Source organism: Ascidia mentula, chromosome 4 (genome assembly GCF_947561715.1).
Source record: "Ascidia mentula chromosome 4, kaAscMent1.1, whole genome shotgun sequence".
In the NCBI taxonomy this organism is placed as follows: domain Eukaryota; kingdom Metazoa; phylum Chordata; class Ascidiacea; order Phlebobranchia; family Ascidiidae; genus Ascidia; species Ascidia mentula.
This window is the reverse complement of record NC_138569.1, coordinates 12,399,422-12,424,021: the sequence shown is the minus strand read 5'-3', so window position 1 is coordinate 12,424,021 and position 24,600 is coordinate 12,399,422. Positions and strand designations below refer to the sequence as shown.

General features: G+C 42.6%; 2 protein-coding genes across 2 annotated transcripts in view; one reads left to right on the top strand and one right to left on the bottom strand.

Annotated features, from left to right (window-relative positions):
* Nucleotides 1-16,643, bottom strand: part of LOC145898099 (protein PHTF2-like) — a 41,417-nt gene extending 24,774 nt beyond the window's left edge. The window contains exons 1-2 of the mRNA XM_082986535.1: nucleotides 16,557-16,643; nucleotides 14,327-14,532 (exon numbers count right to left, since the gene is read on the bottom strand). Of these exons, the coding sequence (XP_082842661.1) occupies nucleotides 14,327-14,532; nucleotides 16,557-16,581 (231 nt within the window). The 5' untranslated portion in view covers nucleotides 16,582-16,643. The remainder of the gene's footprint in view (nucleotides 1-14,326; nucleotides 14,533-16,556) is intronic.
* A 2,462-nt stretch (nucleotides 16,644-19,105) lies between these two features.
* On the top strand, nucleotides 19,106-23,763 carry LOC145898098 (uncharacterized). Its single transcript, XM_082986534.1, has 3 exons — nucleotides 19,106-19,756; nucleotides 19,878-21,505; nucleotides 21,612-23,763. Exons 1-3 carry the CDS (start codon nucleotides 19,106-19,108, stop codon nucleotides 23,761-23,763), a joined length of 4,431 nt encoding a protein of 1,476 aa, XP_082842660.1.
* The last annotated feature ends 837 nt before the right edge of the window (nucleotides 23,764-24,600 follow it).

Here is a 24,600-nt window from a genome sequence, read left to right as displayed (position 1 = left end):
CGATTAAGTGCAAGGGCTATGGTCGAATGCGATCGCTGTTATACAGGGCTGAAGTTTCTGAGTGAAGCCGAGGGTGCATGGCCTGCGGACTCGTTGGATCCTGGTGAGCTGCCTGAGGAGTTTGTGTTAAAAAACCACAGGAACGTGGCCGCTCATGTTGTAGCACCTAAGATGGATGGCTTGGATAGACTAACTGAGCGCTACCCGTCTTGGTGGAAGTTGAAGAAGGCAGTTGTGAGACTGCCGTATTTTTATCTCAAACAGCCACTGTTAACAGTATATTCACTGTCTTGGCGGCGAAAACTAGTCAACTATGAGAATCTCAAACAACATGTACTATCATCAAGGATATATTCATCGACTCGAGAGCACAGATACATGTGTAGATACAATGCGTACATGCGTTTTCTATAAGAAACAGAAAAAGAGTTACTAACTAAAATACATTGAAGTAATGAGACGCCATTGTAAACACTTACCGAATACTTGTGACTTTACAGAAACTTCACCGCGTGTTATAAATTGTTCAGTTAATATTACTCTTATTTCCTTTAATTCAAATAGAAAATATCAAGGATTGTTGCTACTTGAAACATATACAAATGTTACTAGTTTGACACATACGAGGGGCCAAACGGATCGTTTAAATCTCGTGTCAAAACATGCAAGATTTCTACTGGCAAAAAGTATTACAAAACGTTAAGGGGTAACTTTTCGCTGTTACAAGTAGCATGGTTGCTGCGGTTTGTGAGTTACATTCGAAACAAGAAAAAGTCGCTAGTTGCTACTCCGCTGAGCGTCGACGAGCTTTAAAACGCTGAGTATGCCGTGGTCACATATGTACAAAGGATCGAGTTTCCTGATGAAATTCACGCATTTACTGCTCTCGGTGACAAACACGTTGCAGGAACGCATGCCAAGGAAGATGAGTGGAAAGCTAACCTTGAAGAGACTGAACCCAGTGCTGGTTGATGGTGTTTTGCGCGTTGGATGACGGTTTCATCGATCGCCAATATGCTATGATTTGAAGCATCCTGTTATATTGCCTAACAACCATCATGTTACAGGTCTGATTATCGTGGATCATCACAAGACGGTTCAGCAGTCGGGAATGGGATCAACTTGGATGGCGTTGCGTCAGAAATATTGGATAGTTTGCAGTGGAACTGCTGTCAGACGCGTGCTTGGACAATGCATATTTTGCCGCCGACGCAACTCCTCAACTGGACAGCAGATGATGGCTGATCCCTTCACATACGTGGAATTGCCTACTTTGGTCCTCTGACTGCCAAGCAAGGTAAGAAGCGTGGTAAAGCGTTATGGGTGCGTATTTACCTGCCTGACAGTTCGTGCAGTTCACATAGAAATTGCACATTCTTTATCTGCGGATTCCTTTATCGACGCTCTGCGAAGGTTTATCGGACGTCGTGGGAAGCCAAACAAGATTTTTAGCGACAATGACACCAACTTTATTGGTGCTGAACGGATTTTGCGTGAATCCTTGCAAGCTTGGAATCTTTGAGAGTCTTAGACAACGAGAAATCGATTGGGCTTTCAATCCACCGACTGCCAGCCACATGGGTGGGGTATGGGAGAGGCTCATTCGATCAATAAGAAGAATACTGGGCACTCTTTTGTCTGAGCAACCGACTTCGGATGAAACACTTTGTACAGCGAGGAGCAGTTGACTCCCAATCATTTGCTCTTGTTCGGACGATGCGACATTTTGCCGCCCGGTGTGTTCGACAAGAACGACAACTATGTGAGACGTCGCTGGCGCCGAACGCAATTTTTAACTGACCAGTTTTGGCGAAGGTGGACTAGAGAGTATTTACCGACGTTGCAAACGCGTCAGAAATGACTGCGCCTACACGGAACCTAGCGTGTGGTGATGTCGTGCGGACAATTCCGTTCCGCGAGGCAAATGGGTGATGGGAAGAGTGATCGAGACTTACCGGGATCATTTCGGATCGGTACGAAGTGTATTGGTCAAAATCAAAAGTGAGACTGTTAAGCGTCCGATCGCTAAGTTGTGTGTTGTGCAAAGATCGGTCGAAGGATGATATGTGTTGCCGCTTTGTGCATGCGTTTTCTTGTGTTGTGCTCGCTGTATGTGTTGTATATAAGCTGTGCTGAGTGGGTTCACACATCGGAGCCGGGTATGTTACAGCGAGGGTTAAGTTTTCTATGTTTCCCGCCACTTGCTTTGTGACGCTTGGCGTCTGTGACGCAACATTGCCCCGTACTGGCCACGCTTTAATGTTACAGTGAATGTGATGATTTTTAGACGGTTCAACTTAAATTTACTGTGTGTATTTGTATGTAGAGCCAGCTATTAATGAAAAATAAGTTTGTCATAATTTATGAAAAGATTTAATTTGGACCTGGATTCCAGAAAAGTTGGCATGTGACTGCTAATATTGTTTTTAATTGTTTTCTGTACTAAGCGATTGTTCGTTTTGACAGAGAACCGATGTTGAGTCAAGTCGCGTTCACTGAGGGAAAATCGTAATGTGGTAGCTGGCACGTTCCAGGCCGTGCAAGTTCTACAGGGCGAATAACAGTTGTTACAGAAACGTTTGTGTATGTGTAATATAATGAATACTCAATAAAGTTCTTTGAACGACATTAAGGCTACCGTGCCACTACATTCAATTCATGCATAATGTAACATTGAAAATCACTCATGCATAATACTGCGTCGCACAAATTATTCCGTGTACCTTGATCTATAACGTGAATCGCGTGATCCTAATGTGTGCTTAATACCCACGTTTTTGGAAACCGAAACGGACAGTTTGCAACACAAGTGTGTAACGACAGCGCGGTGTCAGGCGCTCAAAATTCTGCCGTTGCGCATAATATCAAAGTTTTGGGCAGATCAACAACAAAACCGTGAAGATTGCACAATCAGGCGCCAATCAGAATATATCATTCGAACGTGTGGGTTTGTGAGTTTTCCCAATACTTTTGAAAATGTAATCCAATCCAATAAGAGCTCCAGTTACAAGTTGTTGAACCTTATACATGGTTCCTACTTCGCGACACAATGCTGCAGGTAAAGATTGCCCGAAAATGCATTAGTTTAGTTAGGACTTATTCAATATAACGCGTGTGGCGCAGTGGTAACTCCTGTTTTCATATAGGGCTCTGATATTACGTCTAACATATGTTGTCATACAAAATCAGTTGTCTGGTCAAAATCGGTTGCCTAAACACGTGACTGTCGCAACGATTAGGGAAAGCACATATTTTTGTTCTTAGAGGGTTAATATGGATTGGAACCATTTTCCCCTTTAGCTATGCCTTACAATGTAGAACTATCTATTATCTACATTTCTTATAAAACTGAACAGTGCCTTTACTTTTGTATTTGTTACAAAATTGCTATCGGTCTACATAACCAGAAAAGGATTAAATAAGTTTTTGAAAACGCCCGAGTTTCCAATCAAGTCAGTATTTGTCAGCGAATATCAGACTTAACAACATTTTATGACAGTGTATGTTTTTTTAGTGTTTGCTATGAAGGACTCAGAAGATTTTTCCCACTGCGACGTTAAAAATTTGTTCACCGATAGTAAGGTCAACTTGTATGTCGAAAAAATTCATGCGCACTGCAGGTATCGTATGCAAGTACTTCCCACCAAACATCGATGCAAGCGCCATTTTCGATGAAGTCATCAGTCACGTGGCATTAGTCATGAAGTTATGCTATCCATGTTTCTTGCTTCATCCAGTTGTAATTGAGGCGTGTTCCCATTTCCATTGTCCAGTTCGTAAACAAACTATTTCCAAGCGGACACGGTTTATCGCTTATTTACTGCATTGCAAATTTGTCTCAGCAATTAAAACCTGTTAGCGGAAAGTCACCAGTTTAGAAGGAATTGGGTAATTCTAGTCATGCTAGGTCTAGTAAACATACGTGCAAGTCTGATTCAAATCCATTATACCAAGGCATTGTCGTAATATACATCAGCAATCACACCAATTGTGGTAAAAAAAAGTTGCGGGGGAGGTGTGGGCTACAGAGTTCACGTAGGAAAGCACTTAGGCCATTCCAATCCCGAAATGTGCATTTGCAAGAAGTAGCGGCTATCCAGGTGGTGAATGTGAAATTGCCTTTAAATGTCACGTTTCCTAAACAAAAGCCAAAATGATGAAAACGATTGTGATGCATTTTGGAACAAAGTAGGTCCTCACGATGTTTTTGCGGGGATTTTTTGTCTAATGAAATTCCGCAATTATCCGTCAAACCTTCTTTGTTTGGATGGTCAGCATTTTTTTGGAAACAGACAAGTTAACAGAAAGCACAGAAGAAGGCTATTGGTGTTGCTTTCAAACTCTAGAAATTGCCGCCTTTGCACAAAGCATTCGATGCAGCCCAAAGGGATCAAAGCAAGGCATGATTTTAAATATAAGGCCGCTTTTTCCAAGGGCTCGCATAAGTTCAAGAAGAGCTTCGGTAAGCTTTGGGGATGTTTTGGAGAATGGGTCTGTGAAACGTGCCCTCATGGAATTTTTAAACCAAATGATTTAGCCTACTATAATATAAGCTTATATCAATTAGTCATATACATCTTTTCCGGTCGAATATAAACATATACAATAACACATTAAATGCTGCCAAACTTGAAAGCTTGCAAAAGTTTTCAAAAATTGAGATTCAATCAGGTCGAGTTATGGTGACTAGAAAGTTTATTTGATCCGGTTTTAACCTCTCCCACATTGGATATATTGCCCACCAGAAACACGAACAAAAAGCCAATAATTATTGCATGGTTTAGCTAATGATGACGAATTTATATTGAATAAATACTGGATTAAAGATCTGCTTTTAAAAGAAACAGATAAAAACGCCATCACTAAAGAAGATTGGCTTTACGACAAAAATGTAAATGCGGCAGTGAAGTTATTGAATTGTCCTAACCTAAATGGATTGAATGATGTCATTGTCGCAGAGTTTGAATGTATTGCTGGAAAACATGGTTTCGTTTAGGTTCTCAACATCCGAAATAATCACTGGATAACAATATCAGACTTATTCAACGAAAATCAAATGATCGTTCAATACGATGCGAAGCTAAAATACATGACAGTTTATTGTTGTCAAGCAATAAAGGGGGAAAATATTAGTCACTGACTTGCCATGGAAAAATCGATGTATCTCGATGTAATTGTGTAGACCAAAACAGCGGAACGGAGTTATTACTGTGGGTTGTACTCTATCGCATATACGCCGTTCTCCTTGAGGGAAGGGACCCAAGAATCCTATATGCTTGGATCAAACAAAGATGCGAATAGCGTAGGTGGAGAGTTTCGAGAGAGGCAATATTTCGTCGTTTTTTGAATATAATAGATAAAGGAGAAGTTTAAACAAAAAGTGTTATTTCAATGGGAAAGTCTAATATACTGCTGTTGCCGAATGCCAGATAATGGAAAACCCATGGCAGAATGCTCTGTGTGTATAGTCGATGGTATCACAACTTTTGCGAAATCGGCAATTTTGAAGAACCCGCATGGACTTGCAAAAGATGTTGCGTACCTGTATTGAAAAATGGACGAGAAGTGCTCGTCAATAAAAAAATATTTGTAAAATAAAAAACGCCAGCAACCAGCACACGACCCATCAGGCCCAACAAATTTATGCATTTTTAAGCAGCGCCATTGCTGGAAAATGGGTACTGGCTAAACACGATGATGCCATAGGTTGTATGACAGCGGAAGAGTTTTAGGGGCCCAGATTGATGGTTTGTCGGAATGTTTTGACGGAATTCCACCACCGCGACCCGTCATCAAGTCTGTCGAAAGTTTCGATAAAACCAAACTGCGACATGTTTATTTGTGGAAAGAGTCGCATATATAAGGCAATATTATGCGTCAAAGGAGACTAAGAAGAAGTAGCGCAAGTTGAAAGACATAACGCAAGCGAGATAACTAACGGAGGCGTCAAAAAGCCGGATGTGTAAAAAAGTAAAAAAAGGTTTCGAAAGACCAAGTTTTTGAACAGGTTTCGAAATATGACAAGCCAAAATCCTTACAAGTTTAACCAGTGTGTGTCAAACAAAAAAGATATAAAAAAAGATATTCGGTGTTGCTATGTGGGCCTACAGTAAATGCTTTTTTATCGTAATATTCACCGACACGACCGGTGCACAGTTTTTGAACATCGCATTGGCACGAGATGGCTCACGTACTTCACTTTTTGTCGAGCAGAGGCAAATGCATGAAAAAGAATATTTTCATTTAGGAAGATATATAATTAAGTACATTGAGGCCAGCAAGTCAGCACCTTTGTGGGTCCCCAAGCTTATCAATCAAAATATACGTTCTAACTTTTATTGTTGAAAGTGCACATTTCTCTTCAGTTCTGTTTAGTTTGTTTAAAACTTTTTGTTGCAATTGGTTTAGTATCCTACATCGTGAGGTATGATTCAGGGACTTATGATAGACATAATGCTACGTCCAATAGAGCAACCAGTAATGGGTGTATTGTTAACGCAGCAGCATATGACAGATACGAAACTAATTTTAATGAAAAAAAATCAAACTTAATAAGGAAACTTTGTCCAACAAAGATAGGCGTAGGTTTAGGTTTAGGAAAGCAATTAGTTCGTTTACCGAAGCAACCCATCTTGGAAACAGTACAAGATATAGCCAATCGACACATAACGACAGAATTTTGCGCGCCTATCACCGCGCTGTCGTCACACTAGGTTTCCAAAGTTGCAATCTGTCTCAATTAAAAAAATTGCGCGTGTCTTTTTATCACACATTGAACATTGACATAAACCGACACGGAAACGGTTTTCTGGGAAGAAAACAAGCATTTATAAACCCAGCTAATCACTTCTATAACAATACAAAGCGGAAATAAAAATGGAGTTTTGAGACAGGATGAAGGACATCGTCAAAGCAGAAGAACAGATTAAGTTCGCTCATATAGAGTATTTACTTTTTACATTGCCATCTTATTCAAATAGAATGGGTTAACTTAAATTGTAGTACAATAAACGTAACAGGAACTTTAAAGCACATGGAAAAATGCATGGTCATGTTCAATGGACGATTTGGATGTCGACAGCCATATTACTTTAAAATCTGTTAATTACATTTTGTAGAGCATTAAATTTCAGTTTTATTGGTATGGGCACCTACTACCACAAAGCTGAGCAGAATTGCTTCAATTACTCATGTATTTCTGCATGCATCATGCTGAATCGCTAAAAGCTGGTAATGTTTAATGGACGACTTGGATGTCGACCGCCATCTTAATCTCAAAACTTTTAATTGCATTTTGTAGAACATCAATGTAAGAATTTCTCGTGGTCTTGCTCCCCACTCAATTCCAGAAGTTGTTGAATATGACGTCACACTACTTTTGTTGTTTGTGCCCAGCTGACAACGTGGCAGAAGTGTGTTTTGAATGTGAGCTAATTCCAATTTCCGATTCTTTTTGATTCAGGCTGTAATTGGTAGGTTGAAAAACAGTGTTTAAACCGTTTTCCAACACGAATTAAATAAATGCTTTCATTGATGAAGATTTCGACTTGGAAACGAGTAAAGACTGCAATAATCAGTTACAGCCCTGTGGCCCGGCCAACAGATTTAGCCAGCCTCGATTAGTGGCCTGTTACATCGTTTAAACACTGAAAAATATTTGTCTTGTCGCTTCGACTGCAAAGTGATTGATTGTTGCTGCTGTGGAAAAAAAAATATGGCCGACAATAAGGTAGCCGATGCTAAAGCTGCTGCGGAACAGTTACCTCAGGGCCGAACATTTAATGATGAATAAAGAAGGTGCAGGTCCACTACGTGACTCCTGCCCCAGTCGATCTGGATTTTAGGAATATAATGGACTTGTGTAAAGAGACGTCAGACAGCGACATTTTGCCTGAAAGCACTGTTTACAAAAGGTGACTACCGGCGTGAAAGGCAGAAGTTTGACGAAAGAGTTAAGAAATGGTTTGCTTCTCTGAATCCGAATCCTTTCCCATCTCCCAAAGGGAAAGATCCTGAAACTTTAGATTTACGTTCTGTTCACTCTTCAGTTGGGTCTACATCGAGTTCCCTGCGAAGTGAAATACATCGCAGTAGAGTTAAGGTAAAAATTGCTCGTCTGGCTCACCAGCAAAAGGTTGAGAACCTACAAAGGGCAGTTGATGAAGCTGAACGTGAAGCTGAAGAAAAGCGACTGGCTGCTGAAGAGGAGGCCGAAAAAAGGCAACGCGCTGTCGTCAAAAAAGCACGTCAGTCATTGGATGAGAAGAAAAGTCAACTGGATTTTGCGGAAGTCGAAATGGAAGCTTGGGAACAAGAGTCTCTGTGTGGCTCACATACCAGGTTAGAAAGACAGGCTAGTTACGGTAGAGTATCGTACGTTCCTTCGGAACCTATCTGTGAACTACTTCCTGAACCCCCCTTTGGTAAAACGTCGAAGTTTAATGTGCCTTCAGTTTCGTGTGAAAAAGACCCTGTATATATCCCCCGTGTCGTCACTCTTTACCTACTACCCGAGAACCGTACCGTAGCACAAGCGCGAACGTGAAGTCTAGGCCTGTTGGTTATGAAAACCCAGAGGTGGAGGAGCGTTACTTACCTAGACCTGTCATTAAAAAGTTTGACGGTGATCCACTGAATTATTGGTCGTTTGTTCGTCAATTCGACGTGTATATTGCAAAAAGAGCTCCAAATGACGATATGCGTCTGTTGTTCCTGCAACAGGATTGTGAAGATCATGTTCGCGAAAGGTTGGAGTGATTTAACTCCAGGAGCCAAAAGAAGGGTACAAGCAGGCATGGCAGACACTACACCAGGAGTTTGGTCAACCCCACGTGAAAGCACATCGGCGTGAGCAACATTTAAAGGGCACCCCTGACGTTAAGGAACGTGACCCAGATGGTCTAATGAGACTGTCTGTTTTAATGGACAAGTGCTGTACACATCTGCACGAAATTGCTTCTAGCGTTGATTCAATGGACGTAATGCTGAACATTGTTAAAAAGCTCCCTTTGAACATGCAGGATAGCTGGATTATAAAGGCCCCAGAAATTGAGAAACAAACAGGCTGTCGAGCAGATTTTGTGAAAAGTGAAAAGAGTCAACATGCAAACTCTATTTTCGGAAAAGCTTTGCACTCAGCCGAACGTGGGACTAAGTCAAGCCATCGCCGGACGAAGGTCAGTGCACACAACGCAACCGTCACCACATCTACAATAAGCTGTGTCCTATGCTCGCTGGCTCACGAACTTGAGTTTTGTCCTAAGTTTAAAGGGAAGTCGTATGCTGAACGAAGTGCATTTGTACGCACCAAGGAACTGTGTTTCAGGTGTCTAAGACGGGGCATATGGCTGGGAACTGCGAGTCTGTAATCACGTGTGGTGAACTTGGTTGTGGAGGAACGTTTCATCACCAATGCTGCACAATCCCAATTCGCGAACGAAACAAAATGATTACTTCGAGGAGAGTTCGTCGAGCGCAGTGATACATCCGCCAGAGTACGGCGGGAGCGTGAGTGCCTCTAACGTATACTTGAATGTGGTACCGGTTACAGTGCGTGCTGGAAACAGGGCCGTTAATACCTATGCGTTTTTGGATCAGGGATCTACCACGACGTTTTGCGAACGAAAGCTCATTAATATGTTTGACATTCCAGTGAAGCGAAAGCGAATTTCGTTAAACACGCTAACGACATCGAGTCACTTGGACACAGTCACCGTGTCGATCTCCTTGGAACCGGTCGACGGTGGAGACCAGATTGAAATTCCGGACGCCGTCGTCATAGATACGATTCCCGTCACGCCCAATCCAATACCGGATGAAGGAATTTTAAAAACTTACAATCATTTACAAGGCGTTCAACTGCATAAAGTCCAAGGGGCTGCCGTTACGTTGGTAATTAGAGGCAATATACCGGCGGCTCACCGCGTGCAGTCGATGCGTCATGTTGGAGGTTCGTGTCCCGATGCAGTGAACACACCCCTAGGTTGGTCATTGCTCGGCCCTTCGTTTGACTGTTTAGATCGAGCGCCAAGAGCGAGCGCCAACTTTACTCTTGAAACTGCGCACGCTATGTTTTTGAGTGACGAAAGCGATCTGCTGCCCACTGATAAAGAGGAGGAGGATAATCTTAAGAATTCATTTTCCACTGAAGACAGAAAGGTACTAAGAATGATGAAGGACAATGTTCAAATAATTGATGGTCATTTCCAGCTTCACTTGCCTTGGCTTCATGACTATCAGATTCTTCCAGATAATCTGAAGATGGCTAGTAAACGCCTCGAGTGCTTAAAGCGTCGTCTTGCAAAGATGAAGACATGCGCATAAGGTATACAGTGCAAGTACAGGCGACCATGGACAAAGGGTTTGCAGAAAAGGTACCAGCCACTGAGTTGGTCGCAAACTGTCGCACTTGGTATGTTCCGCATCATGGAGTCGTCAATATTCACAAACCAGGTAAGCTGCGTATTGTTTTCGATTGTGCAGCTCATTACCGAGGCGTGTCGCTTAATAAAGTTCTAATGCAAGGGCCCGACCTTGTTAACAGCCTTGTAAGCATACTCTTGCGTTTTCGTAAGGAACAAATTGCCGTGGTTGTTGATATCGAGGCGATGTTTTATCAAGTGCGTGTTGCCCCTCGTGATCGGGACAGTCTACGTTTCCTTTGGTGGCCCGGAGGAGATTTGTCGAGAGAGCCTGAGTCCTATAGAATGAAGGTGCACCTTTTCGGAGCAACCTCGTCACCAAGTTGCGCTGCCTTCTGCTTGCGGCAAACTGCTGAGAACTTCGGTAGTGAGTTTCAACCTGTAGTTGTATCCATGTTGACGATTGCTTGGCTTCAGTTTCTAGTGTGAAGGATGAACTTTCGTTGGTCGAAGGACTACGTTCACTACTGACCAAGGGGGGGGGGGGGGTTCGTTTGACAAAATGGTTGTCAAACAGCGGTAAAACCCTCAATAGCCTTCCAAAAGAAGAACTGAGCAAGTCAATGCGATTGCATCCGCTAGATACAGAGTTGCAGGAACGTGGTTTGGGTGAGCATTGGAACGTGCACGCCGATGAATTTACGTTTTCCGTGAATTTACCTAGGAAACCCCGCACCCGCCGTGGCCTATACTCTCAACGATGAACTAACTTTTTGACCCATTGGGCTTTATAACGCCGTCGGCTTTGAAGGCGCGGCTGATTTATAGAAGCTTGTGTCAACAGGAAATTGAATGGGACGAGCCAATGCCTGCCAAGGATCTCAGGAGCTTGGAAGGATGGCTGACTGGGCTGACCGAATTGCACGAAGTCAGCATTTCGCGTTCTTTCAAATTGCCCACACACGATTATTATAGAAAGTGTGTTTGCGGGTGCGTCGAAGGAGGCCTACGGCACCGTTTTCTATTTGCGGTCTATGGGCATTGACAACAGGGTCATATGCACTATGGTGATGGCCAAGTCCCATTTGGCCCCGCAACACGAATCCTCCATTCCACGTTTCGAGCTCATGGCAGCTGTCGCAGCTGTCGCAGCTGTCAAGATGGAGCAACTCATAAGAAAGGAGCTCGGTTTGGATTTACGTCCATAGATCTTTTGGACCGATTCTTCTGTAGTGTTACAAAGTATTCGCAATGGCCGTCATCGCTTTACACTTTTTGTTTCCCGTCGTCTCGCCTTGATACAACGGAACACATGCGTCCATCATTGGCAACTTGTTTCAACGAAGCAAAATCCTGCAGACTTGGCTTCTCGCGGGATAACGGCAGCTGGTCTGTTAGGATCAGGGTTGTGGTTTACTGGTCCGTCATTTTTGATAGAAGGTCCAGACAATTGGCCAAACAAGTTTGAATACGGTGATGTCGCAACAGTTGAAGCCAAGATATTTGACAAGAAAAAGCGGAGGTGTTTACCATGGTGGAATCCTGTTTCGGTGTAAATTTTTTGCTTACAAGGTTTTCATCGTTGTTTAAGGTTAAACGAGCCACTGTCTGTGTACTTCGTTATAAGTCGTTTTTGTTAAAACGAACAAAGGTCCAGGTAGTGGCATCGTCTCCGTCCGTTACAGTTGAGGAAATGAAGGCTGCAGAAGTGCAACTTGTCAAATTTGTTCAACGAGACCACTTTGCGTAATGGATGGTGGCTGTCTCTGAAAGTGGTGTACGGAAAAAGATGAAACAACGATCTCCAGTGTTTAAGATGTATCCTATTGTAGTCAATGGCGTTTTCCGCGTCGGTGGACGCCTACAGAAAGCGCCAATTGCATATGAAGCGCGTCACCCAGCGATTCTGCCGCACAATTCGTACATCACGGATTTGATTGTTGCTCACTTTCACGAGCGAGCAGGCCATTGTTGAGTAAATCACACGCTAACGCTGCTGAACCAGCGTTACTGGATAATTAAAGATTCCGTGGTCGTTAAACGTGTCCTCGACCAATGCTTAGTCTGTCGCCGAAAAGACGCTCGACCGGAAACGCAAGTGATGTCCGAGCTTCGTGCAGCCCGACTGCAAATGCATACGCATCCCTTTGCATACACTGGAGTGGACTATTTCGGCCCACTAATAGTGCGACAAAGACGAAGCGAGATGAAACGATATGGCTGCTTGTTAACTTGCTTGACCACTCGGGCGATTCACTTGGATGATGCTGTTGACCTGAGTACGGACGCTTTTATAAATGCGTTCCGCGTTTTATATCGCGCCGGGGTCCTGTGCTGAACATGTACTCAGACAACGGAACAAACCTGGTGGGTGCAGAGCGAATTCTTCGCGAGGGGATTCGTGCATGGAATCAGCATAAACTTGAAGATTACCTCAAGCAAAAGGAGATACAATGGAGTTTCAACCTACCCAGCGCCAGTCACATGGGAGATGTGTGGGAACGAATGATTCGTTCTGTCAGAAGAGTCCTCAATGCCTTAACCGGCGAGAGAATCCTAACTGATGATAAATTGCAAACATTCCTAATGGAAGTTGAGTGCATTCTTAACTCTCGTCCACTGACGCCAGTAACGCTGGATGGCGATAGCGAGACACCTCTGACTCCAAATCACTTGCTGCGAGTGAATCCAGCTGCAGGCCTGCCGCCGACTATGACGAGCAGTCACGATTGCTTCGCCCGCCGTGGATGGTGTCACGTTCAGTACCTTTCCGACCAGTTCTGGAAGCGTTGGTCAAGGGAATATCTGCGCACCATTATTACAAGACAGAAGTGACACGTTCAGAAGAGAAACTTACGGCAAAATGATATCGTCCTTTTGGTGGACAATCAATCCCCGAGATCATTGTGGTCGATTGGGAGAGTGATCTCCGTCTACCCGGATTAGTACGGTGTCGTTCGAAACGTCGTCGTCAGATCGAGGGGAAATGACATGCGAAAGCCGATACACAGATTGTGCCTCATTATGCCTGCCGATGAAGATTGTCAAAACCGCGTCCATGCGAAAATATCAAGAAAAATGCCTTGCAAAGAAATTCTGTAGAAATTTTTGGTGCAACTTGATCGCAATTAGTGGATATGGTACTTCTGTCGCAAATGAGTTTAAAATTACCCGAGCAAAAAGGATTTTTGGTATAGGTGTGGTGGTATTCAAATTTTTTGTCAGCCGGTTCTATCACAAAAGTTATATTTTCAGCGGGTTCTGTTACAAAAAGTCATATTGACAGTAACCAGTAATGCTAACCGGTTCGCTGATCTCATAAAATTTCGTGAGACGGTTCTATAGAACCGGTGCGAACCGGCTGAATCCCACCACTGGGTATAACCAGGGTTTTCCATCGACATTGACTAAAAAAGAAGCACGATGCTTTTTCATTACGAAATATCGGTTTTGTGTCAAAACTGCGTCTGATTTTAAGGATATTATTAATTTTTCGCCAGTATGGTTAACCTTGTAGCCTTACCAATAATCTGCATCTCATGAACAACTGAGAACGCTTGAAGTTCTAAGGCAAACTATAAGAGATTGTCAAACTAATATGTTCCCTGTGAGTGAAATTCTCAAAGATGTAATCGAGCACAGCTACGCAACCCCCGAGAAACAGGAACGAAACGTACCACATTGTGTAACCAGCTCGTAGAGTTGAATGGTAATTTGATGTCTTAACAATTAATTTTTGATTCCGGTTAGAGTTTGATGTATTTCAAACTAAAATTCAATCAAAACTTCAGGGTTATAGGGCCGTGACACGTCACAGATGTATTTGAAATTCAATCTGGTGGAATCCTCGAAACTTAAATGACCAAGAACCGTTAAATTACTCTTACCCATCATCACTTCATATGCACCTCTAAAATGATGTTTATTTGCCTCAGAATAAAGGTTGCCAAAAACTTAACACTAACCTCTATTTCCATGCTCTTTGCTGAACAGTATATGTATATTGTTGCAATTTGAACAAAATACGTTGCAAGGTAGACAACGTATATTTTTGCAGATGTTTGTTTTATCCACCAGCGATAAAAAAATGGTAACAGAAGTTGTCTTATTAACCCCATCCAAAGAACAGACAAAGCATTGTGTTGTGGCTTGTTTTTGCTGAAGGCTGAACCTAAAAACGCGTCCACGTGATTTTTTTTCCAAGACAAATACCAAAGTCAACAAATTGAAAGCCAGGATGGTACTATGCAAAAGTTTTAAACAACACTGGGTTGATCATCGGTGCGGAAATGGCTGAGCATAACTGGATATTTTGTGCGTAATTTTTTGAGGAGGTTTATACACAAACGCAAGTTTTTTTGGGACAAATGGTCGGGTAAAAAAGCACGTTAAGAGGAACTAATTTTACTACTACATTAAAGAAATCACTTCCAAATTGCTTTTTACGTTGCAAATGTTCTCTTTCCAAAAACATACACACTTTATCCCTAGCTAAAGGTTTGTAACTGATTTTTCTACATGGCCTCGTGACAAAATTGTAAACCAGCCGTCGGCCAGATATATTGTAATTGTAACCAATACAATATCATTTGGGGTAAAACTGGTGGCTTAGTTTTAGAAGAATCTAGCCCTCGATCAGGCATTGTCTTGTACCAGCGACACCAATGTCGAAGTATGAATTAAATCAAATTGTTAAAAACAAGACATTTCGAATTGGTTTATTCAATCGAAGTCGATTTCACCTACCACCGCATCGTTGCAGTTTCTGCAACCAGATAAACACAGAAATCTGTACTTGAAATGACACAATAAGTGGTGATGTACTTAAGCTTCGGTTTGCCGATTTTATTCGACTGAATCACGAAGATTTAGTGTTGGCCGAATAATTTGATTTGATTCGGCCGAAAAAGAACTTGTACGCTCAGGAAAAACGTTCTGGAATAGGCTACCAACAATAACGTGTGGACCTTATGGATAATTTTCAACATTTTGAAAGACGCTAGTATATCGGGCGCGTCTTTTCCGCTTAATTACGTTTCACAATCATACAAATAGCGCAAAAACTAACGAGGAATGATCAACAACTAATTATTTAGTGACGTAATAATACAACTGTTACGAAGACGCGTTATTAGTGAGACGTAAGTCTTGGCATTTACAGTCGCTAACGATACATCCTTTAAAAACTGGAAATCAATAGTGTTCATTGAAGTATCGTTTTGCAACACGCCCTCGTACAAAGACGGTAATCCATTTGGAAACTACCAACGACGGTCAACACAACCTTAAAATCCAAACAACTACGATAATATTTGAACAACTATCCTGTTTCAGCACGACTGTTTGTCTTAAAGTAGAATTCTTCTATCAAAAGCATATCGTACGCGTTTGCTTGACGTCACAAATGATTCAGGTCGATTCGGCAAAACTGCCCAATTTAGACAATTTGTTACATTAATAAAAATAAGCAAATCAATAAATAAATAAAACTGAAACTGGAAGTACATAATGTCCTCTACTGTTGTGTTTACTGAACTACACTCCAATGGGAGGCCATTCAACTCCATTGGCACAAAGATAAACAGTAGTAAATCACGCGAACGCTATGTAACAACAACCCGCGGGATAAACTCTCGTGGGGAAACAACGTTGTACGTAGTGAAACAAAAGATAAAATACAACAATAGAATAAACAAACACCAGACATGTTTTTCATTTGATCCTTGGGAAAATCATTTTCTGTGTGTTTGTTACTGAATGATGCATCGCCGATACGCATAGTTTTAGCATGTGTTACAATCATTGTCCAAACTGTACGAAAGCTACATTATATTCGTTTTGATTTTTTTATTGTAACAAAAATGATGAAAATTAACTATGATAAAGAATACGGTTGATGCTTGGAGTTGACTAACATTCATTGTAAACTGCTGGGTAAATTGTAAAATCGGGGTTATTCTTTCAATGCCCGTAAAAGGTAGGATGATATGAGTAGATCCAATGCAGTTCATGCATTGTTTAAATTTAATGCATTTAAAGAGTTGGATACCAGTATTAGTTTCGGTTTATTTGGCAACTTTTACTGAATTTTCGGTTTCAAAAAAATGTATAATAAAAAAATGTTGTTTCAGTACATCACTATTTGTTTTTAACACTGGACAACGTTTCCAGGGTGTTTAGTGTAAGTGTAGTTACCTTTAACCAAATCTAAATCAATCATTTCGGCTTTCGGTGATGATTCTTGTCCAACAATACTGTTGTAACGTTGTTTGTTTTCCTCATATTCCACTGCCTTTTCCCATATTTGTAAATCGTACTCAGCAATCTGAAAATATATCCTTGTTAGGTGTGCTGCATAAAGTATACACTATTTCGACCTCAGTGCAGCTGTTGAAAGGTCTTGACTAGCTCCTAAATTAGTCGGGCTCAAACTTTTCCACTTTGTGGTAGTTTGATGTCAATATCCAATTGCTGGTACAAACCACGGAGACGAACCACATACCTAGGGATGGGCAATATAGAATAATACGCTATTCTAGAACATTCTAGCATAGGTAAATCGAATCCAGAATACCGAATCCTATTCTGTTTTTGTTTTAGCTTGTACACTAAAGCACAATAAACATAAAAGATTTTTTTACATGACTCCAAGAACAAAGCACAATCAACGAAAAAGTATATTGCACTGTAATGTATCTAGGTTTTCTATGTGCTTGCCTGCCAAGCGACAACGTAATTTTGTGGCTGTCAAACCTGCATATTGACGAAAAAAGATACGCACCATATTTACTCGATTGTAAGCCGCGGCTTATAAAGATGTTTAACCTACCGTTTGTGATGCTTACAATAGAGGGCGGCTTACATTATTTAATGTCACGCTGATATTTTGTCTGCGGTTCTGAGTTTTAATGAAATTTATCAAACACAGTTATCAGTGTACGTGACAATTTTAAACGACAGATTTGTTGACAACTACTGTAGGGCACCAAAGTTTGCCTTTAACATTTACGATGCGGCTTGCATTCGAGGGCGGCTTATATTAATTTTTTAACATTGTCGCATGCGGAAATACGGAAAGTTACCGTACATAGAAGGTAGATAACGAAACCTATTATTCGGTTTGAAGACAATTTGGATTCGGATAGTTTAAGATTCGAATCCTCCGGATTCGCTATTCTGAATTGCCCATCCCTACACATACCTGTTACTTGTTGTGGTGAAAATAAAAAAAATCACTTTTACCACTGACGATATAACAAACAAACTGCAATGTAAAATAGTGAAAACATGTATTGCCGGAAAAACTGAGCAGAATTGTTTCCGTGAGACCACTCACGGACCACCATGCCCACCCGCCTGCGTTTCAAAAAGTCACTAAAATAGACAATGTCTTAGCTTTGCAGCTGGTAGTTTGAGAACACGCCGTTAATTCGGACTCCTTATGTTACAACAAAATTTAAGCTAAATTGACTTACGACTTGTGAAATCTTACGTGGTTAAACAAAATACAACCAACATGGTCGACATGTAAGGAAATAGTAATTCAGCAAAAATGGCAGATTACAATGAGCTTCACGAAAAGCATACGCCATCAAACGAAACGAGACCAAAATCGCTAAACAGCTTCGCTTACCTTTGTTTGATACCAAGTAACTATAAAATCCATTGATTCAATTCTAAGAAATGTTATAAAACAAAATCACGGGTCAGCAAAAGTGGGATTCAGCTGTATAAAATGAAGGCATAAAAAAACATGTAATTGTTGTTGAACAATTTCTTTGTGACGCAACTTTCAAGTATATCCATTAAGGCCCCAAGCAATTTTTTTTACTATTGTCATTCTGGCGAAAAAAAAAAAATTTACAAAAGAGTTCCGCATTACTTACCACAACATTCACATAATGTTTTCAATTTTGCTTCACGTTTAGAATAATCTTGTCATTCCTGGCAAGCAAATTATATATAAAATGCCAAAACAACGATAGTAATTCAGGGACGTTTTAAACACTCTCCGGGACTAGTATTTTTCCAAAAGTATTTTTCCAAACCCAATTTCGTCAATTCTTTCACGTTATGTTTTCTATGTTTGGCACAACTCGTTATTATGTGACAAAGGCTGCGCAGTAGACGTGCGCGTGCAGACCGCATGGTTATGTTTTTTATTGCTAGTTGTGTTGCCAGTTATTGTGGTACATATATTAATACTGATTCTATTTGAATAAGGTTTTAGTTGCAAAACGCGAAATAGTTTGTTAACTGCTTTGCAACAATTGAAAAGTTTACTGGATTACTAATGCAACTGAAAGATGTGTTGTCACTACTGATAATTTACGGAATAAGATCGGTTGCAAAACAGTTCGGTAAGTGCGATTGAATTTGCCATAGTGTGAATTTGTCTATATATTGAATGTACAATTGTGTTTCTTTAACTAGAAACCGTTCCATTTCTGGCGCGTTGTTGTGCCGGTCGTTCCTGTATCGAATACAAGTGTCTGTTGTGTTTCGCGGGCTCGGCTACCTAGAAGACTGGATGGGACGCGTTTGGGCTAAAGGCCAAAAAACTGCTGTGTAGCGTGTAGCGCCGCCGATCCGCAGAAAAAGCACGTTACATACAAGTTTCGAACTGTCATTGTTACAACCGTTTGTGACGTCACAACACGCCTGTCCTGACAAAGAAGAAGAGAAAACGGCTTGGCTGTGCATTAAAACAGTTACAAGATGATTACCTCGATGCTGAGAGGGTGATGCTCAACCGCGAAAAGGAAAAACTGCAAGAAGCGTTGCTTGCCGTAGAAGCAAGCTACACCGAGGTTATGAACCTGTGTGAAGATATGTCCGATGAGGCCACGATGCCGGGAAGTGTGTCTCGAAAAAGGGATTGTGTTCGAGTCAAGAACGAATTTGACACTCGCGTCAGGCAGTGGCTGCGAGACATTTCAACACCGGTGCCTGTCTCGGAAGCTGGTAGCTGTTCACCGCCCGCAAGTAGAACGTCGAAACGATGTGAATCCACTATTCACACTGGGAGCGTAAGATCTTGTAGGAGCTCGACATACAGTATTAAATTAAAGGAAAGTCGTGTGAAGCTAAACCTTGCTCGATTAGCACGCAAGCAAGATGAAGAAAGAATGAAAGAAAGAAAATTGGAGGCTGAAATCGCTGATCGCGAATCTCAACGGAAGTTAGAATTGGCAGAAGCCGAACTGAACGCATGGGAAGAAGCTGCTAGTGTTTGTTCGTTAAATTACGAACCCCGAAAAGACACAGTGTGTCCCAAGAATCCTGAAGAATTAGTGATCGACGATCCTAAACCAAATGAAATAAAGTTCAAGGAATTCGAACACCCTAGTCGCCAACCTCTACGACACAGTTTATACCTCATTATACGGAGGTTGGTGAACGTTTTCTGCCAAAACGACAAATAACAAAGTTCGATGGCGACCCTATGGACTATTGGTCATTTGCAAATCGATACAAAATTCATATTGCTAGCAGATTGGACTGTGATGATTTAAGACTTACATACTTGCTGCAACATTGCACGCCGAGTGTCAACACCATACGTCATCCTCAAACCCTGCAGTCAGCTACGAACTTGCTTGGAAAGAATTGTACGAACGCTATGGTCAACCACATATCATCGCTCGTTGCTGCGAAAGGAAGTTGCAAGAAAGTCCGAAGATTGGACGAAACGACCCCGACGGTTTGGAAAAGTTAGCCGTCCTCCTTAAGAGATGCTGCGTATCATTGGAGGAAATCACTGGTATGTCTACTGTTGATTCCGTCGGCTTTATTGTTGCTATTGCCAGCAAGCTACCTGTGGTGTTGCAATATAAATGGGTTCCTGCATCTGTTGCATTCCAAAGGGAAACGGGTAGAGTCGCGCGTTTCGTGGATTTTGCGAATTTCGTTGTAAAGCAGAGTGAGAAATCCAACTCGATATATGGGAAAGGTCTCTTTCCTTCAGGCCCCGAAAAGAATCAAGGTATCAAGCGACAAAAGGCGACGTCATACAACGCCATTGCTTCTACTGGTGCACAGAAATCGGTGCAGAACGAACAACAGTCAACACAACGAAGGAAATCGTGTCCTTGTTGTGCAAAGCCGCATGACCTCGACGTCTGCTATGCGTTTAAACGAAAATCGCATCGTGAGCGACGACAATTTGTGCGAGCGAAAGGTTTGTGTTTCCGGTGTCTTGAAGTGGGACACATGGTTGTCGATTGTAGCAGTAAGACGGTTTGCGATGAGGAAGGTTGTGGAAGTGCATACCATCATGTGCTACTGCACAATCCGGCGAGACCTCGACCGACGGACGCATCTTCGGAGGACAAAAATGGAAATGGCTCGGCGTCTTTGACGCAGGGTAGTTGCTTGAATACCGTGGGCTGTCATGGTAGCAACTCATTGTCCGCTTGGTTAGACATTGTTCCTGTTCGAGTCCGCGTCGGGGACAAGGAAATTGAAACATATGCTCTGCTGGACACTGGTTCGGACAAAACCTTCTGTGAGAAACGGCTGATCAACATGTTGGATGTTGAGGTAGAAGGCGAACCAGTTCGTATGCAGCTCGGGTCGATCAACGGTGCAAAGGAGCTGAACACCGTGAAAATCTCCATGTCAGTACTGCCCTTGATGGGAGGAGAGCAGTTCAATTTACCGGAAGTGACGTTACTTGACGAAATCCCTGTCCCGCCTGAGCATGTCCCAAAGTTTGGAACACCTGTTCGTCCCAAGCATCTGAAGGGAGTACATTTACCGCAAATCAAAGGTGGGTCTGTCACATTACTTATTGGTACAGACAACTACTTAGTTCATCGATGTTTGGAGAGTCGGTTCTCTCCTGATCCGGAGTACCCGGACGCTGTCAAAACGCCTCTAGGTTGGTTGCTAAGAGGTTATGCTCCACAGAAAACCTCCAGGGGCTGTAGTTTTCTGTTGCAAGGAATTGAACGTTTCAATTCCTTTAATAACATCGATGACGTCATCGTGACCGATGATGGTGAAACTTACCCCATGCGAAGTGGTGATTTGGGGGATGCCGAATCCTTCCTCCAGTGGCTCCGGAGCAACAGGGAAGCAATGGAGTTTGGATTGAGTTTTCAGCAGAAGACGTCATTGCATATGACATCATGGCCAAGCAAGTGGAACACAAAGATGGACATTACCAGTTACAGCTGTTGTGGCGAAATTCGGCAGATGTTCTTCCCAATATTTGAAATTGGCACAGAAACGACTGTCTGGTCTTAGGAAGCGTTTGTCACGTGATGCAAGTTTAAGTCAAAAGTATGTTCAGCAGATGCAAATCCTTTTGGAAAAGGGTCATGCCGAACGGGTACCAGAAGAAGAAATTAGTACTGATGGTCGGAAGTGGTACCTTCCTCACCACCCCGTGGTAAACCCAAAGAAGCCGGATAGGCTTCGAATCGTTTTTGACTGTGCCGCAAAGTGCGACGGTAACTCTATCAACGATCACTTGATGAAAGGACCAGACTTAATGAACTCGTTAGTTGGAGTGCTTCTGAGATTCCGCAAAGAAGCCGTGGCTTTGGTTGCGGACATAGAAGCCATGTTCTATCAAGTACGCGTCACGCAGCAGGATCGTGACGCCTTCAGATTCTTGTGGTGGCCAGGAGGCGACACACTGAAGGATCCTGTGCCTCACCGAATGACTGTTCATTTATTTGGCGCGAAGTCGTCCCCAAGCTGCGCCACATTCTGCCTACGTGAAACCGCACGTGAATTTGGGAAGTTTTTTGATCCTCGTGTTGCCGAGGTTGTGAGAAAAAACTTTTATGTGGACGATTGTTTATTATCAATCCCCACAGAAACAATGGGAATTAAAATGGTGGAAAATTTGAGAAGTCTACTGTCCATGGGAGGTTTCAGGCTGACAAAATGGTTGTCATCGAGTGATGCTGTGATGACCTCTGTTCCTAACGGAGAAAGGTCCAAATTAATCCAGAACATTCCGCTTGGCGGAGAGGTACAGGAACGTGTTCTGGGAATCAGCTGGCGTCTGCCGGAGGACGAGTTTGGATTTAATGTCGTCCTGCCGGACAAACCGATTACGCGACGTGGAATGCTCTCCGTGACAAACTCCCTGTTTGACCCCCTTGGACTCGTTGCACCCGTGGTCCTAGAAGCCAGATTGATCTACAGAGACGTGTGTCAACAGAAGATTGGATGGGACGATGTCGTGCCGACCACGGATCAAGCCAGGTGGCGAAAATGGCGCGAAAGCCTCTGTGACCTTTGTGAGGTAAGAATACCTCGTTTTTATCGAATGACCACCAATGCGTCCAAAGTACAGTTACATGTTTTTGCTGACGCTTTGTCAGAAGCACGAGGTTGTGCTTGTTACCTGAGGTCAGTAGATGACCGCTCGAACGTTACGTGCTCTCTGGTGATGGGCAAAACACTGCTTTCCGGTTCAGGAAGGCAAACCATACCACGACTGGAACTGGAGGCTGCTTTTGATGCAGTAAAAATGTCACGAACAGTGAAGGAGGAACTTAATCTAGAAGACTGTCCTTGTCTGTTTTGGACTGACTCATCCATCGGATGTCTGTTTACGTGTATAACGACACGTGCTGTTCATTTAGAAGTTTATGCTGACCTAACTACAGACGCCTTTTTGAATGTCTTGAGGCGATTTCTTGCACGACGTGGTCCAATATCACACATTTACTCGGATAACGGAACCAATTTCGTCGGTGCTAACCGCGTTATGAAGGAAGACGTGGAAAAATGGAACCAAAATCAGATCTGTGACTACTTGCGCCAGCGGAAGGTGAAGTGGTCGTTCAACCCACCAGGAGCAAGCCACATGGGTGGAGTGTGGGAACGGATGATCAGAACCGTCCGAAGAATTATGATGGCGATTTATCCTGAGGGAAAACCAGACGATGACGCCCTACACACGTTGCTGTTGGAGGTGGAGAACATCATAAATTCACGACCTCTAACTGAAGTTTCCCTGGAAGTTGGTGAAGACATGCCCTTGACGCCAAACCACCTATTAAGAATTAACCCATCGGTGGGATTGCCGCCGACGATGACCTACCCGAGCGATTGCTACGCCAGACGCCGATACCGCCTGGTTCAGCATGTTGCCGATGAGTTTTGGCAACGATGGCTGAGAGAGTACCCCCGGACAATCATCTCCAGACAAAAATGGCACACCAGGAGAAGTAATTTTTCCAAAGGTGATGTTGTGCTACTCGTCGATGATTCTGCTCCACGATGTCGATGGCCTCTTGGAAAAGTCACCGAACTATTCCATGATAAACACCAGGTGGTGAGGAGCGTTGCAGTGAAGACGGCCGGCGGTTTCCTCAGGAGACCCATCACTAAGCTCTGCGTGGTGATCCCCGCGCAGGAGAATGAGACTGAGTTGTGAATCTTTGTGTCGATGTAAAATTGGTACAATGCCCAATTTTCTGGGGGAGGATGTAGATTCCCAAACCCAATTTCGTCAATTCTTTCACGTTATGTTTTCTATGTTTGGCACAACTCGTTATTATGTGACAAAGGCTGCGCAGTAGACGTGCGCGTGCAGACCGCATGGTTATGTTTTTCATTGCTAGTTGTGTTGCCAGTTATTGTGGTACATATATTAATACTGATTCTATTTGAATAAGGTTTTAGTTGCAAAACGCGAAATAGTTTGACTGCTTTGCAACAATTGAAAAGTTTACTGGATTACTAATGCAACTGAAAGATGTGTTGTCACTACTGATAATTTACGGAATAAGATCGGTCGCAAAACAGTTCGGTAAGTGCGATTGAATTTGTCTATATATTGAATGTACAATTGTGTTTCTTTAACTAGAAACCGTTCCATTTCTGGCGCGTTGTTGTGCCGGTCGTTCCTGTATCGAATACAAGTGTATGTTGTGTTTCGCGGGCTCGGCTACCTAGAAGACTGGATGGGACGCGTTTACAATCGTCATCAAAACAACATTTAAGCAAGGCTGAACGGGTAACCATTAAGTGACAAACTCATCAAACTGGAGCTTCCCTGTTGTCAGCACCCCATTAGTCGACTATTAGTCGTTAGATAGCGCACGTTAGCTGACACAATTAGAGATTTAAAGCGGGAAAATAGAATCTATCGCTCTAGTCTATTCTTGGACGCTATCAGTGTTTCGTATTCTATTTTCATGCTAATAGTCAACGATCATATATGTGGATGTGTAATGCAATAATATTGGCGATGAATTAATTCAGATAATTC